The sequence below is a fragment of the Wasmannia auropunctata genome, unplaced genomic scaffold (genome assembly GCF_000956235.1).
Source record: "Wasmannia auropunctata unplaced genomic scaffold, wasmannia.A_1.0 LD336101.1, whole genome shotgun sequence".
Classification (NCBI taxonomy): Eukaryota; Metazoa; Arthropoda; class Insecta; order Hymenoptera; family Formicidae; genus Wasmannia; species Wasmannia auropunctata.
Window position 1 is genome coordinate 4,588,383 of NW_012026789.1, and position 16,982 is coordinate 4,605,364.

The following is a 16,982-nucleotide window of genomic DNA, read 5'->3' on the forward strand; positions in this document are numbered from 1 at the left end:
AACGTATGCTTGTTTCTCCGTAGGAAATATAAGAAAGAACATAAACAAAATATATTTATTTTAATTAAAAATACAGAAAGATGTTTTATGTGTGAACTACATTATCTGCTGAAGTTCCATTTAATCATGGATTCCGATGAATCTACTAGCTACTGTTGGCGCATGCGTGGATGGAACTTTTCTTACGACAGCGTCGTCAGCAAAGTCTGACCATTCTGACCAACGCTGTATCAAAACAGTTTGACACCCGATATGAGAACGAACTATACAATACGTATATATAATTGTACAAAATTCACAGTTATTTCTTTGAATTAACGCTTCTTTTTGTTTAGTATAGTAAATGTGACAAAAAATATTTTCAAAATATATTTATTATTTATATATTTAGCTATATATTATATTTATAATTATACAAGTATATGTATATATTTTTTAGCATTATCGATATAAAATAATATATAGCATTAACGATATAAAATATATCGTTAAAAATATTATTATGTCACTAAACAAGACATTATAATTTCTGTTTCATTATAATTATTCTGTGACATTATAATTAACGCTTCTTTTCATTTATATTAAACGTTACAACTGATATTAAGTGTTAAATATAATATATGATGTCATTATATAAATTATATAGATTATGTATAAGATACACAATTTATAATTATAATTTATATCTACATTATAACTTTTTATAATATAACAAAGTAATGTTACAACTACAGTAAGACGAACAAATTCAACGTCTGGCTGACGTGATTCGTTACTTCGCATCATTTGTGTCACGACGATACCACGAAAGGGAATAACTATAATTGTAAGTATGTGGGGAGTTGCGGGCCGCGAGAGCTCGCGAGATGGCACTTTACTCTTTACTTCTAGCCTCATAGCCTGGCCAATTCAGTCGTGCTTCGACCGCTTGCGTTGTTACTCGTCGTATTGTTCATCGTGAGGAACGCGATTGAGATCATCCGGTAACGGGAGAAAAACGTGAATTCGCGAAAATCCAGGCGTCAGCGCGGTCAACGTCGCCACCGGCGTGTTCGCTCGCGATTAAGTCGGATTCCCAGGTACGGATCTCGCAACGAAATTCACGTGGCAGTGTTTCTCGCTTCGACCGCGCGTCCTATACCGGACGCGGCTGTGCTTCCTCCTGTTCTATCGATCCTCATAAGGCCGTTTTCGCGCGCAATTTTTCCCACGGGCGACAAGCACCGGGGATAAAAGAAGAGATCAATTGTAACCCGCTAATTATAAGATTGAAGTTGACCCTATTCGAATTCGTTTTCGGGTCCCTCCTGACCCATAAATGAAAGCCTTTTACCGCTTATTACCGTGGCGGCGCGGCGTCAGTAGCTCGATTGTGTTCAATCGTTATTGCCCTTGGCGATGAAAGAATTATTTCGGACGTTTCGGAGCGGCGCTATCAAAGCGATATTAAATCTTTCGTGCGCCGACAGAGAAATATTAATAAGAAAAGCTATTTAATTTTAATAAAAATATTATCATGACATATAATATTGATATATAGTTTATAATATAATTATATAAAATATTTAACATAGTTTAATTACAATATAGAGATTAAAATTTTACAGTTCATAATAATGAAATCCAGTAAATCGAATAATAAAGATTTCATTGAATAATTTCAGCAATGAAATAGCGAAAAAATCAACGACATTTGTAAAAGAAATAATGAATTTGCAGCTGAAAAAAGACATGATTCTTTTCAACGTGACTTTAGCGATAAATCAATCTGTCATTTAACAATATTTATGTGCTGACATTGACAAGTCCGGTTTTTCATTGTGAATCAACATTCGTAAGTCACAATGTGCATACTTATGTTTTATTATTACGAAAACAAAATTAGAAAGACAACTCTGCCAAACTCAGTGAACACATGTCACAGAGAAGATGTAACTTATCAATGTGTTACGTCGGACTATCCACAAATACTATAACGAAAATGCGCGTCAAGAACACGTAAATTTGTCTTACATATATAATTATAGCTGTTGCCGTATTCATCCGCGTGACGTAACGAAGGACAAGCCACTGCACGATATCATTTATCAGATAATTTTAGCGATAAATTGCAAAGTAAAGTTTTCGATTCTAATAAGACTTAATTAAAAAAAAAAAATAGAAAACTAAAAAATGAAAAATATTATTTCATGAACAAAAGCATTGAATGACGCAAAAGTTATTAACGTAATAAAATTATAATCAAACTTTGCGTTATATGAATTGCCAATATATTTTTACTAAATACTGATAAATTATTTAAAGAAAAAACATTTACTATCTTTTTAAAAAGATATTGTTTTACGATAAAAAAAAATAATATCAAAATTTACATTAATTTTTTATTTATAAAATAGAATTGCTAACTTATTGAGTTGAGAATACGAATTTCATTGTTTTACGCGTTTTTTTTTCATAATTTTGTGGATAATTGTTATCACGTGAACAAAACGTACGAGTAATGACATATTCTGCAATTGTACACTCATTGTGTAAATTACATAAGATCGCGAATAATTGCTTTCCATAGAAGCGAGAGCTTGTACGGCTCACTTCGAAATATCTAACTCTGACGAAAGTTTGAAAATTATTGCGAATTGTGCGATTGTGGAATTATTTGATATCGCGATAACTTTTCTTATAATCTTATTGAAATAATCCATTCCTGCAAAAATATCCCACAATGTAGACAGTTGTGTGGACGAGTGTCATAACGTGTCATGGAATCAGCGAATTGTGATTAATTTTATCAACCGTCCGTAGATACGTAATCGAAGTGATTCACACATTTGTAATTCGAATAATGTTTGTGAGTGCAAAATTTGTATCCGGAAGTGTTCTATTAAGACAATTTCAAATAAAGTGTTTTCTCTCATAGTAGAAATGCCAGACGCAAGAAGCGGTTAATGAGGCACGTTCCATGATTGAAAAATTTGTAAATATTATATAATGATTTCCAATAAATTTGAAATAATACATTTAATTTTTTAAATTTAAAACTACATGAATTCTTTTCCACTATATTCCACTGAATTCCACTATATTAGATTCAAATTTAATTAATTTACAGCCTTCTTAATGCTAACTTGACTAAGAAATGTTTTATATACAGAATTAGTGATAAAAAATTAGAGAATATTAAAATTATTGAATGATAACGAACAATTATTAACAGTTAAATTAATCGTTTTAATTTATAATTAAATACCAATTAAAAATTTGCAAAATATGATATTGTTTTGCAAATATATATATATAATATATCAGTAGTTATATATTAATAATTATCTACTCTAACGATTCGTTATTCAATAGCATTTCTCACAATGGTTTATATGATTGTAATTAAAGACGAGGGTTTATATTTCTGTGTGGCATCGTAATGCTAAGTATATAGAAGTCGCTTCTGTTTCATATTTTTCTTATCTTGTATCCGATGCGCGATTGGCAAACAAAAGATTAAAAATAGGATAAAGTACTTCAGTGTTGAAAGTGCAGTGTCAATTGAGGAGAAAACCCTGAATAAACGTCTTGAGGATATCGCACTCGATGGCGCAGGTCGGTCGATGAACGTTAAAATCTGGCAAACTTATCGCTTTTTTGTATCGCTTAAGCTTACGTTAGTATTGCACAATGTGATACGTAATTGTCACATGTTCATTGTTTTTGTTTTGATTTAAACTTTAATTTTTTAAAAACATTGTTTACAAAATTTTTTACAATTTATTTTTACGTACGCGGACAAAATATAAAAAAATAATTTTTTTTTTATAAACAAATGAGTTTAAAAATATTTAACAATTCAGTTTTTGTTGAGATAATTTTTTTTAGTATTCGTATTTTTTAGTATCCATACATTATTTTCTTTACAATAGTCAACAAGTACGGCAACAGTTTAAAACACGTTCGCTAGTTCTTATTAACATATTCTTGCAAAATTTCTCAATTATAGCTAATTAAATACATTCATTAGCAACTTGTAAGTTTCTCAAAATCTACAATCGTTTCACATAGATTCATGTCCGCATAGCATTGCGCAAGTTCGAGCAATTCCTGTGTTGTAACAAATTAAACATAGGATAGGCGCATTATACTATATAGATATGTCAACAAAAGTTTTTGATCCTATAAAAATTTATGAGATTATTGAAAGATCAAAACGTTGAAAAACAACTAATCTTATTAATGTGAACTCTCACGTGTGTGTGTGTGTGTGTGTGTGTGTGTGTGTGTGTGTGTGTGTGTATGAGCGAGATGCCAAATAAATTTATCAATCTACAGTTTTATTAATTTTGCGACTCGTGGACTGATCGTTTCGTTTTGAATCTTGATCGGAACATATATTGAAGACATCTTGCGTAACGGATTCTATAGATTCATTTCTCTCCTATGGTAACAAAATCCATTAATAAAAAAGCAGTAAATCAATAAATTTTCTAATAATAAATTAAGCAAGTTAATAGCAAATTTATTCTTCATGCGGTTTTAGACAAATAAACAAAAACAGAAGGAAATAAATTTATTAGATACAAACAAGAAAACACAAAAGGACAAATTGCTAAAGATATTTTTTTTTATACATAATTCTCGTCAAAGAGAATATAATTTTTATCTTTTCTTGAAAAATTGACGATAAAATTTCTCGTAAAATTATCCAAGTTCCTCAGGTTCGTCCCTGCTCCAGTTTAGAGCTCTCTTTGTCATTCTCCCTCGGTCCAGCACGTGGTCACGCGACATAATATTGCGCAAGCCCGGACGACTTCGCTCAACTTCAATATCGTGATTTAAATATAGAAATTGTGGATTGGTGTACGTGCCGCGAGCGTAACGGCGGATGCCGCGTGTTTTTCAGGCATCCTCGTGACCGAGTCATCCCTCGGAGGACGTACGGTGTGTCGAGCGGTGTGTTGACGACGTCAAACGCGTAGGTGGCAAAGGTGGAGGAGCATCGTCTGCGACCGTCGAGACTTCGAAATCCGCGGGACGACATGACGCAACGCGGCCGACAACGAATCGATTGAACACCGAAAAGCGGGAAGCGAGCCGGCCTCAGTCGCGAAGTCGACCGCCGATCGATGAGAATCCGTGTCTGACAACGCCGAAGAATTCGAACGTGCGAACCTTTCTTCCACTTCGTCGGCACCGCGTGCGCAGCATCTCATTCTCACGCTGATAACGCGACGTACGTTCGCGGCAAACGACGAAAATGGCCCTCTTCCGGAAGTTCAACGGTAAGTACTGACCAATTGGTGATCATTAACTGCATGACGAGCCGTGATTTGATCTACTATCTCACATTTTTGTTGATTTACTACGATCTTTAGTTTTATTGATTTTTATTTCTATATTATTCCATTTTAACCTTTAGATATCCTAATCTATTATTTTTATTATTAAAGATAAAGTTTCTTGGAAATTGAGACCATATTATTTCAATATTTATAATTGATATACTGGTTTTGTAAGTACCATATGCGATGTTATAAATGCAAATGTACCTTCTACTATAATATGTAAATCCGTAATACTACTTTTATATAGAGATTTTTGTGCGTTTAAAATATCAAGAGATATGTGTATTTAGTATCTATAACATTTGGAATATGTATATTTATTATATACTATTTTTAAATATACCTGTTTCAATTTTTGATAAAATGTCGATAGGTCAGTGTTCAATATGTTTGCCAATATATATTCTTGGACTTCAGTAAACAAATTTCGAAGTCGCATACATGTCACTTACACAGTTAACTCTCACATAGTTAAATATAGAACATGAATAATGAGACAAACGCATAATTGACTTGGTCATAATAATCACAATGCGCGTAGTTAAAATAAAGGAGTAGCTCACCTCTCATATATCAATATTTCTTTTAATATGAGATATACGTGTTTTTATTTATTACAACATATTTTAACAAAAAATTTCTAAAAGGAAAAAAAATTCATTTTTTTTTTCAACATTATTTTTCTTCGAAGGAGAGTCTATGAAGTAATTTTTGCAAATATTGCACAATTAGCAGTGTGTAGATTTGTATTACTCTATTAGTTACAAAACTTCCTAAGTGATAAGCATCGTTGGAAATGATAAGTATTACATAATCGCGTGCGTGCACCATGCAAAAATCTCAGGGAGTGATAGCCAACACACGATATCAGGCGATACACACGACTTCGCGTCGCTTCAATCTAAACGGAAATTCAAATTAGCAAACATTGCGCATCGCATTATGCGAACGCGTAGGTACCCGTCACGTGCAACACATTGGTATTGGTATTTTTCCTGCAGTGTTTTATCCAAGCGCTTCCGAGTCTTCAATTCCGTACAAACTACTTGTAACTCGAGCTGTTATTTTGCACCGTTCACTTTGCAAAAATAGACCAATGGAATAGGCAGGTTACTCATCCACGGTCATCCAATGCTGGCACATTTTCCCGTCTTAAAAAAAAAATATATGTATATATATATATATATATATATATGTATATAATACGAACCAATATTTATAGTACGCACAATTTATCGGAGTTGATCGACATGTGCTCCAGAAACACTGATCTAAATCTTTGACGGTGATTTCTCTTTAAGAAATTGTGAGCCAGATAATCCAATGGATTTGGAAAGAGTCGATCTTTTTATTTAGGGACAATTTTATAAGAAAATTATATTACTAATTTATCACTTATTAAAATTGAAATTCTTTCGCAATCTTTAAAATTAAAATTTTTTTATTTTTACTTTTAGCAGCAATTTTATAAGAAGGTATTTATTATTATTATTATTCATTTACTTCCTAATATTACACATTTATATTTCAACATATTAATATTTCAAACAATGTAAACTTTTAATCAAAATTATTTGAAAATAAGTTTCACCTAATGTTATAAGAAAGTTTCTATGTATTGTAAAACATTTAAAATTTAATTTAATAAATTTCTTATTAACAAAACAATTGTGACAGTTGATATTGGACACACTATACATTTACAACTATACGAACCGCAAGTTAATGAGGTGAATGACTTGCGTTCAACGCGTAGGAAATTACCTGGAACACTATGTCGTAAATGTGATCTCACTGTCTGAACTATTTTCTGTCTAAATATATTTTCTATGAAAAATTTGTGTGAATGAGAGACAGAGGGAGAGAGAGAAAGAGAGAATGTGTATTTGTGTTTGTTAATAAAAACATTAGCGTTAGTATTATAAATATTATTGCGATTTGACACATCTGACCTATCGGGATATAATTAAAAACGTATAAAAAAAGTGTTGAATTATGCAGTTAGGGATACAGTAATTTAAAATATTGCTCGTTTTGTTATTTAATAACGTTGCATATTTGATTTTTTTTATAAATGATAACTTTATACAATTTAAATCGCAGATTGCAATTGTGTGTTTGCATTTGTCATTACTTTGCAGTGGTAAATAATATAACGTCGCGTTATTTTTGTCATTCGTTAAAATGCGCGTTGTTCTCTGACCTTTGAACACACGCGTAGTTGCTCAAACCAATAATATGGCAAATAAACAAATGTTATGAGATATAACTAAAAACTAAAAACGACACGAAGAAGATGTACAAAAAGATATTGAAATTATTCCCTGATCACGTAATTTTAAGAATCGATTAATAAATAAAATTAATTTTATACTTATAAAACATAATAAATTTTAATTAAATCAAGACTTAAAAGATAATACTTATATATCTTATTTATCATTGAAAGATTGCAAGTAGAGATATCTTTTGATGATAGAGCTTTTAATTAATTTTATAACTAAATAATAACACGCTTTTTATTGTTAGTAAATTTTAACAAAAGTTTTATTTCTTTACTAAACTGCTTATATGATTAAAAATTTGTGATAAATTATATTTTTTATTAAGTTTTTACTAGAGAAGAATTAATTTCCAATTTAATAAATCTGTAATTGACGATTAATCTACATACGATTCGTATGTCAAAGATATATTGCCTATACCTATAAGAATGCGAAAATAATGTTAAATCAAGTCGGTTTGGTTTTTCAAAAACATTCTTTCAATAACATTGATTTAAAAATGTAGGTATCGCATCATACGATATGGAAAAGATGAAAAATGTCTGAATAACACAGTGCGCTATCGATTCGATTCCTGCTCATCATGTTCTGCAATTATCAGCAATTCAATGAGCCTACGTGCATCGTTAATTCAGCAGAGAAGTAAAATTGCACTCGATCGAGCACATAGTTACATACCGTGACCTTCTGAAGTTTGTAATCTGATACATCAATGTTTTTCCTTGAACGGGATTCTCTTGTAATATGGTCAAGGTTGCAAATGGCTCGCAAATATTAACGAGTTACATCCTAAACGCATTAGGATAATTAATTTTGTAGATAATTATAAATCATGTTATCATCATGTATGTTTTAGTAAAATAATATATGTTACAGTGTGTTACTAAATTGTAATACTAAAAATAGAAAGATAATAACGTGATAATAATAAAATTATAAATGTAACATTAAATTTATTAAAAGTATTTAATTATTTTTTACATAAGTTGCCGACCCAGAAAATATCTTTTTATTCTTATATCAAAATTTTTATTTGTTTAATAGTCTAAAATCTAATATAATAAAAATCTAATATATCGTAAAATGGACAGCTGCTCTATTTTTATTGGATATCATGTATTCAATGGAACGCAAAGTGTTTACTGTCGAAGATACATCGGTCATTCTTGATTTAAGATTATTAGGTATTATGTGCCGATTCAAAGGTCATTCTCGACTTCGCGTTATAGTGGAGCGGACAGAAATGCTTCGCGTTATACAATGTCCATTTTCGTTTATTGCCGACATGAATCATACACATCAGTACGACAGTACTTTAATAAAAAAATTAATACTGTAAATAGATTACAAAAGATTTAGTAACTGCAATATATGTATAGTAATAATACATATTAATTATAGAAAGAGAATAAAAAATACAAAAATAACTTATAACTTAAAAAATGTATCCTCGCGCGCGCGCACGCGCGTAAACTTAATCCAAATAAATTGCAATTATAATATTTATTATTTAAATAATAATTATAAACTTGTCAAAAGAAAATTGCTTTTTAAATATATTTAACTGATTTACTAAATTATTATTATATAATTTATTATTAATAAATTATTGTACTGAGAAATATATTTAGCATTTAGTTAACAAATTATTATTAACTGTACTGGAAGATGTATTGTATTTAACAAATTGATATAATTATATATCTTAACTGTTCTCTAGCAACAGGTATTTCTGTGTGTTACAGAGAAAATCCCTCGGAGAGCAGTCCTGGGGTCGATGATGTTCTTGGCTTGTATGTTCTCCTACGTTATTCGTACCAATTTATCCATAACTATTGTCGCCATGGTAAACACTACAAGCAAAGACGGCGGCGTCGGGCCAGCTTGTACTGTAGCGGATTTAAAAAGCAATAAGACCGTTGTGATTAAAGATGTAAGTCTGAACGTTTGTAAAATTTGCACAAGTGAAAATATCTCTCTATCCAACGTAACTATGATAACAATATTGCAAATATTATATAGCATAGAATGCAATGCAACTACTGCAAGCATTGTTAGTAGATATTTTTTTGTGTAATAAAATTATTTTATTGCAAACAGTGTATGTTCCACAAAACTATAAATATATCTTTTCTTATATTTTAGTTTGGGGAGCGTTTCGAATGGAATCAACATATTCAAGGACTATTACTATCGGGATACTTCTATGGTGTTCTGCCGGCTAGTGTACCAGCTGGACTCTTAGCTGAAAAATACGGAGGCTCTAAAGTAGTAGCGTAAGTATAATCAAAATAAAATAATTAAATAATCATTAATCACTTATTTTAGTTATCTATGATTGTTGTACTTTTATGACATAGATTTGCCACATTGATACCTGCAGTATTAAATCTTCTGATGCCTTGGGCTGCTAGTGTCCACTACGGTTTTGTTTTTGCACTCCGTTTTGTAATGGGATTTTTCGGAGTAAGTCACTTAATCATTCTATATGTATGTATATATCATATATGTATGTCTCTTCTAAATGTATTGTGAGATTATTGTGTTTAACAACATTATATAAACTACATTGATTTTTAAATAAGATATCTATATAAGTTTTTAAAAGAATAATATATTAATTTATAGGGCGCGGTTTATCCCGCTCTTCACGCGATGATTGCCAGATGGGTGCCACCTGGTGAAAAAGGCATGTTTGTGTGGACTATGCAAGGTATCATTTCTTTATTTTTTAATTCTTTAATATAAAATTTTCTTGACTATATGTATATTTATGCATATTTTTTTTTCAAGGTGGTCCATTCGGAACCGTAGTAACATTTGCTTTATGTGGCGCGGTAATCAGTGCTTACGGGTGGAAAGCTGCATATTACGTTACAAGTGGGCTTATGTTAGTTTTTTACGCTTTGTGGGTATTTCTAATCTACGATACACCGGATTTACATCCTAATATCACGGAGAAGGAAAAGACGTACATAAAGGAACAAATAGGCACTACCGTTTCAAAACAAAAGGTGTGAGATACGTTTTTCGTTAAATAAATATTAAATATTAAATAATGATGAACCAAAAGTAAGAAACAATTATTAAATAATCTAATTATTTTATATTTTATATTTTTACGCAGGTCCAGCTACCGGTGAAAGCAGTCGCTACATCTCCACCGTTTCTAGCATTACTGTGGGCTCACTTTGCAAACATGTGGGGAATTTATTTCATTGCTACAAACGGACCCAAATACACGTTGGAAGTTCTTGGTTTCAATATGAAATCGGTATTGTTTCTTACAATTTTATTTTATGAAGAATGCTTCGATTGTAACATCATTTTTACCTTGTCATTACTAAAGACGGTTCTGATATTTTATGTATAGGGTGGCGCCATAACTGGATTACCTTATATAGCTAGATTAGGCGCTGGTGTATTGTTTGCAGCAGCAGGCGATTATGTGCGAAGGAAGAATTTCTTATCTTTAACCTGGATAAGGAAGATATTTATGCTGTTCTGTAAGTAACTTGAAACGGTGTTGAGACCGTCGTAACTTCGGAATTGAGTTATTAAAATGTATGCATGTGGACGATTGTTATCTAACCGATAACTCATAAATATGACTGTTAACAGCTCACATGGGACCTGCAGTTTGTCTGGTAGTAATGACATACGTGGGTTGCGATGCTACAACCGCAATAATAATGTTAATACTGGCGTTGGCCTTCAATGGAGCCGCCTGCCAGACCAGCTTACAGAATCATCAAGACCTGGCACCGAACTATGCCGGTTCGTTATACGGAATTATGAACACATTTGGCAGTTTCCCCGGATTCATCATTCCACCCATTATTGGAGCTCTAACCAATGAAAGGGTATGTTACTTTTCTATATAAAAATTACATGCATAATAATTTAATTAATGCATTAAAGATATAAATAAATTTTCTAATCTTTGAGAATGTTGTGAACTATTCGATAAAAGCGTATATAAAATGATTTATATATTTTTTACATTTTTATTACATTTTGATTATAGAACGGCGTGGAGGAATGGCGCATAATGTTTTGGATATCGGCGGTAGGGTTTATATCAGCAACAATCCTCTTTTGGATATTTGGATCTGGAGAAATTCAATCGTGGAACGATTCGACTCATACTAAAGTGCCTACTGTTTCCGAAGAGGAGAAGCAGATAAACGAAACAACAACGAAAGACGGGATCGATACGGAAACGGAGGAAAATGAACGTCTCTAGTGAGTTAGGAAATGAAAAAAAATAAAAAAAAAATATATATATATATATTCATGTCTGTACAAAAATTAGTCCAAAGTTGGGAAGAGACTGCATCTGAATTTAAATTGCTGCAAAGTTTTTGACCTCTCTGTTAAAATGTCATACTTTATACAGACCGACCAGTTTGTATAGCTTCTAATTGTTAAATGGGTAGAAAAGTGATCGCTAGATTATTAATATATATCTATACATAGAGAAACACAGGAGAATCGAAATGATGTACAGAATATTCGATATATGTAGACTATTCAATCATATTGTAATACATTTAGAATATTCGTGCTCCAGTTACAGATACACGTTGCTAGAATATCACGACGCGACATATCTTTCGTCTTAATCCGATTTACCTTTTTAGACGCAAAGTTATATTTTCACTGCTCTTTTTTTTACTGCTATTGTATAAGACTGTGGAAGTTAAAACTTAGATTTTATACACTTTTTCGTAATTTTCAAGCGTTTGTAACGTCTCGAATGTTTAAGTATTTATATATATATATATATGTCTGATATTACGCTTTTGTCATTCATACATTTGAGAGTGTCACGATCGCGATCGTCAAATACCCGGGAGAGGGGCTATAAACGTGGTATTCAAACAATGTAATGTATCGAAATGTAAGAATACTCTGTAGTGCATTTTTTATTTCGTGCCAAAGTACACGTATGTTGCTCTCATTGAACACTCGACTCGTAACGGCAGTCGATATAATACTAGGTTAAGGAACCTTGGCACTGTCTTCGGGCCATTAAACGGTCGAGGTTACTCGATATTATAAATACATAACGCTAGATACATTATATAAATAAGCATATATATGTTTCTTGTTATACGTATAATAAATCCTTCTTTGCGAGGCGATTTCATAACTGTGATAAATATTGGCAGGAATTTACGCACAACAGTTTAATTACGATTTAAATAGTCTCGGTTCTTTGACTTACTTATAGGTCATGTACCATTTCAAATTAGGGTATTTCCGATAAATGCGAAATATATTGAATACGAGAGCTCGCTTTACGCAACAATTTACGTATTTGAACCCCATTGGTCGCGTATAACAAGAAATCTTTATATATATTCTTCCCGTCGTTTACGAGCGCTCAAATGTGTACAAATGTGTAGTTGTAGCGATAAAAACTTATCTTGTAATTTTCATTTTATGAGATGCGTCCGTGATGAGAGAGGCGGCAATGTCACGATTGAATTCGCTTTGCATCCAGAGAAAGACATTGCGCTCGTGAATAAGCGGAGAAGAAATGCATTACGTTTGTAAATCGTGAGAAGCGTGGCTCGTACACATACAATCGTACGTTAGAAATTGAGTACGTTCGCACCGTAGGAAAATAAGAAATACTAAATAAATGTGTTGTTCCTACATTTGAAAAAGACGATCATTGTTCAAGTCGAGTTTTCGACGCAATGTTCATTGTGCTGTCAATAATAACGTTATTACGAATTACGTCAAAAATTTGTGAGAAGCAAGTATTTAGCAATAATATTTGTTGCGCGTGTAAAAAAAATACATGAGGATTACAACTCGTTATTTTAAAGTACATAAATCACAGCGCACGTAGATGTGTGTTATAATTATATTAAGTTGCATTATCTTCTCAATCATTGCGATTTTCATACTTTTTTCTTTATACATGTTTACGATTAAGTCATGACAGCATTTGTTTTATGAATTTCACAATTTACAATTTAAATTGTAGCGGTGAATTGTAGTAATTTACATATGTAAGAAATAATCGAATATATTTTGTGCGATTTCATTACAAAGTAATAAAGAAAATCATGTATCCACAAGTGGTCAAATTTATTATTTATTAAATTCTAATTAATTAAGTCTGGTGTTTTTCTATCTCTCTTGAGTTTTATACTAATAAATAAGGAAAATGAACAAATCTATTTATCAATCTAATACAGTTATGCATATCCTTATTCGCATATTAACTTTCTAAGAAAATATGTTATGTGTATAAAAATTTTTTTTCTTATTATATTATCATAAAAGAAAAATTTCAGATTTTAATCTATTTGTTTGAGTTATTAACTTATTCTGTGCATTGAAATTTTCTGTGAAAATTAAAGGAGATTTGAGGGTTACGAATGCCATCAAATTGATTAAACGTCATATTAGATTTGTATTCTTTTCAGCATAAATTTCAGCAGCTTCAGTCGATTCAATCAAGCTTATGGCCTTCTTATAAAAAGAATATGGTTTATTGTGGTTTTCTTTTACAAAGTAACATAGTTTTATATTATAGTTTTGCATTATGTAATTATATCTCACATTAATAGGACAGACAATAAAGTAACTTTATTTTTATGAAAAAAATTATTCTTGTAGAAATAAAATGCTTTGACATTTTATAGAGGTATTCGCTTCACTTTGAGAATAAATGTCCGTATTTCCATCGGTTTCAAGAGAATATTGATTATATTATCATGAACCTCCGGTAATGAACATTCTGCTTGTTTGCAGCTTACTTCTTCATCCTGGATAACATCATTCGTTTCTAGTTTCCATTGCATAGGTTTATTTTCGCTCAATAACTGATTAGCCCCTAATGTGGTCTCTTTGATCGATTCAATTGAGAACATTGAAAATAGATTCTGTTGAGAAAAATAAAATGTAAGTTTTTCTTTTATTACACAGTTTCTAATTAACTATTGTCATCGAATTTTTATAATATATTAGCGGTAATTGCAAAAAATATAATCGGAGATTTATTTATAAGAAGGAAAATTCACCTGAATGTCAATTTCTACTGGCTGAGATAGCCGCTGAGCCTCACCGACTTCAAAGAGATGCTCCAATCTCAATAGAATCGTGTCATCTTTCCACGGTTCTAAGGTAAGAATGTGCACATTCGGTGGCAATGCTTTATTAAGACCAGATGTCTGCAATATATAAATACCAATTAATGAATGTTATCATCATTTATAAATAACGTTGATAACTAATAATAAATTTTAGTAGATTATTTTAAGTGAAAAATCCTAAATAAGCCTTTGAAATAAATTGTTTACACATTAATTGTAAATTACATTGTATCTTCTACACGCAAAATAGAGATTAAGTATTAGTAGTATTAGTAGATTAAGTACGTACAAAATTTTTGAGTACAGCACATACGTTTTCAATATTGCTTAAGTTAACGGAAGCGCCTAAGATCCATGGATGTAGGGCTAGCTTAAGCGCCAATTCTTTTTCCTTCAATACAAATTCATCCGTGTTCTTCAATTTACCTCCAAATAGATAGTGCGTGCCTCTCACTACCAAACCTTCGCCGAAAGCAGTTTCATTCAATGCCTCAGCCACACCAAATGCATCGTCTTTCAAAAGTCGTCGATGAAGCTAAAAAATTTTATTTATTATAATACATATTGTTATTTAATTGCAACATGTTACATGTCTCAAAATGTTCGTTAGGTTCGTTAAGTATAGTAACCCAGATAGTACAGAGAGTTCAAAAGTCATATGTCATCAATTTTGAGTTTATTTTCAGATGCAAAAAGAATTCTTTTTGTATCTAAAAATGAATTCAGAAAATTGAATATATGAATGAATTCTTTTTAAACTCTGTGCTATCTAAAAAAATACGCGATACACGCAAAATAAATCCATAATTGATAATGTTTCCTTTAACAATAAATTTGCATTAAAAATTTCTAATTTGTAAGATTTATTTTGTAGGTACAAAGTTATACTTAAAAAATAAACTGTCCAAATACTTTAAATTTATTTTTATAGAATTTATGACATCTTACTTTAGATAATTTTATGTTTCAAATAAATTTACGTATTATGGATTTACATTTAGCCTTGCCATTAATATTTTAATATAATTAATAATACATAGATATTTTTAAATAAATTTTATCAGATATTTAGCAAGATTAGTAAAAATAATTGCAAAGGTTGACATCTACCATCAATTCAACGGCACCATCTTGCAAACTGCTTCCACCTTGGGCACGATCGACAAGGACATTTAGCTTCAATTGCTTGTTTTCATCCTTGAGTGCAATTTTACTGGTCACCGGATAATAATTTCCAGATATCGGTTCCTTCAAATCCAAATTCCACGTTGAACGATAATTTCTCACACGTTTTAACATTTCTCTTCCATTGCTATCCGTGTAAAATGTTTTATCTGTTTGCAAGTTGCTTGAATATCTCGTAAGTATCTCTTTGCCAATCTTATCCCTAAAATAAAAATTAAATTTGAGAGATTTGCATTGCATATAGATAAGAATTAAATATTGCGATAATAGAAGATTGAAAATACTTGATAGGTATCGGTCCAACGAGCCATTCAAATTCGACGTGCTCTTCTTCTGGATAAACTCGAACAACTTGACTAATCCATTCGTTTATTTTATGCTGGAGTTCTTCCACGACAGGACCTATAAAAAATAAATTTAACGGAGTAACGCATTTATGATATATTATTTGAAATAAAGTTGGCTCAAATTCTATACCTTTGTATATTTTATACGATCCGCTGTACGCGAAATTCCTGGCCGATGTTTCTTTAGGTCTGAAGATATACGCGCCGGATGACCTATTAGCGAAGACCTCGTTATTACCCTCTGCCCCGATGTAGTAATGGAAGGATTGCACGACTCTCATATTCTGCTTATTCCAGCGTACTGCCAAGTTACCGTTGGTTTCGACGGATATATTATACAGCTAAACATTATAAAACAAATTTGATTGTTACATTTGAGATTATTCAATTAATATTTGCTTTATTTCACTAAAATAAATTTTGTAATGTTATAAAGAAAGATTGTGAAACCAATTACCGAAATAAAAAAAATATTTGTAAAGTTTGAATAGTCATAACTGTCATAAAATATTTTATGCATTTAATGAAATGATCTAATGATTCATCAATAAAAGTTAATATATTGTTAGAAATGTTAAGATATATTTCACTTGGGAAAAAAAATTCCACATATAATTATATATAATTATATGCAAAATATGTCCATATATGTTTCTTTCCTTTGTAAAATTATTCTTTAATACAAAATTGATAATAAGAAGGAAATATAAAAAA

The 16,982-nt window shown here is 31.1% G+C and overlaps 2 protein-coding genes across 6 annotated transcripts in view; one reads left to right on the forward strand and one right to left on the reverse strand.

The window, feature by feature from the left end:
* Positions 1-890: 890 nt before the first annotated feature.
* On the forward strand, positions 891-13,716 carry LOC105459978 (sialin-like). The gene is made up of 11 exons (XM_011706386.1): positions 891-1,082; positions 4,895-5,273; positions 9,367-9,554; positions 9,767-9,897; positions 9,982-10,087; positions 10,250-10,334; positions 10,415-10,635; positions 10,749-10,895; positions 10,995-11,127; positions 11,243-11,484; positions 11,649-13,716. Exons 2-11 carry the CDS (start codon positions 5,249-5,251, stop codon positions 11,865-11,867), a joined length of 1,497 nt encoding a protein of 498 aa, XP_011704688.1. The 5' UTR covers positions 891-1,082; positions 4,895-5,248; the 3' UTR covers positions 11,868-13,716.
* A 318-nt stretch (positions 13,717-14,034) lies between these two features.
* The window catches only part of LOC105459957 (lysosomal alpha-mannosidase), a 10,665-nt gene continuing 7,717 nt past the window's right edge, over positions 14,035-16,982 (reverse strand). For 4 of the 5 annotated variants that reach the window (XM_011706357.1, XM_011706347.1, XM_011706365.1 and 1 more), the window contains 6 exons: positions 16,399-16,609; positions 16,206-16,323; positions 15,847-16,123; positions 15,026-15,271; positions 14,665-14,814; positions 14,035-14,526 (listed from right to left, as the gene is read on the reverse strand). In XM_011706357.1, coding sequence (XP_011704659.1) covers positions 14,281-14,526; positions 14,665-14,814; positions 15,026-15,271; positions 15,847-16,123; positions 16,206-16,323; positions 16,399-16,609 — 1,248 coding nt within the window. In that variant the 3' untranslated portion in view covers positions 14,035-14,280. The remainder of the gene's footprint in view (positions 14,527-14,664; positions 14,815-15,025; positions 15,272-15,846; positions 16,124-16,205; positions 16,324-16,398; positions 16,610-16,982) is intronic. The other variant, XM_011706373.1, reaches the window with a different exon arrangement.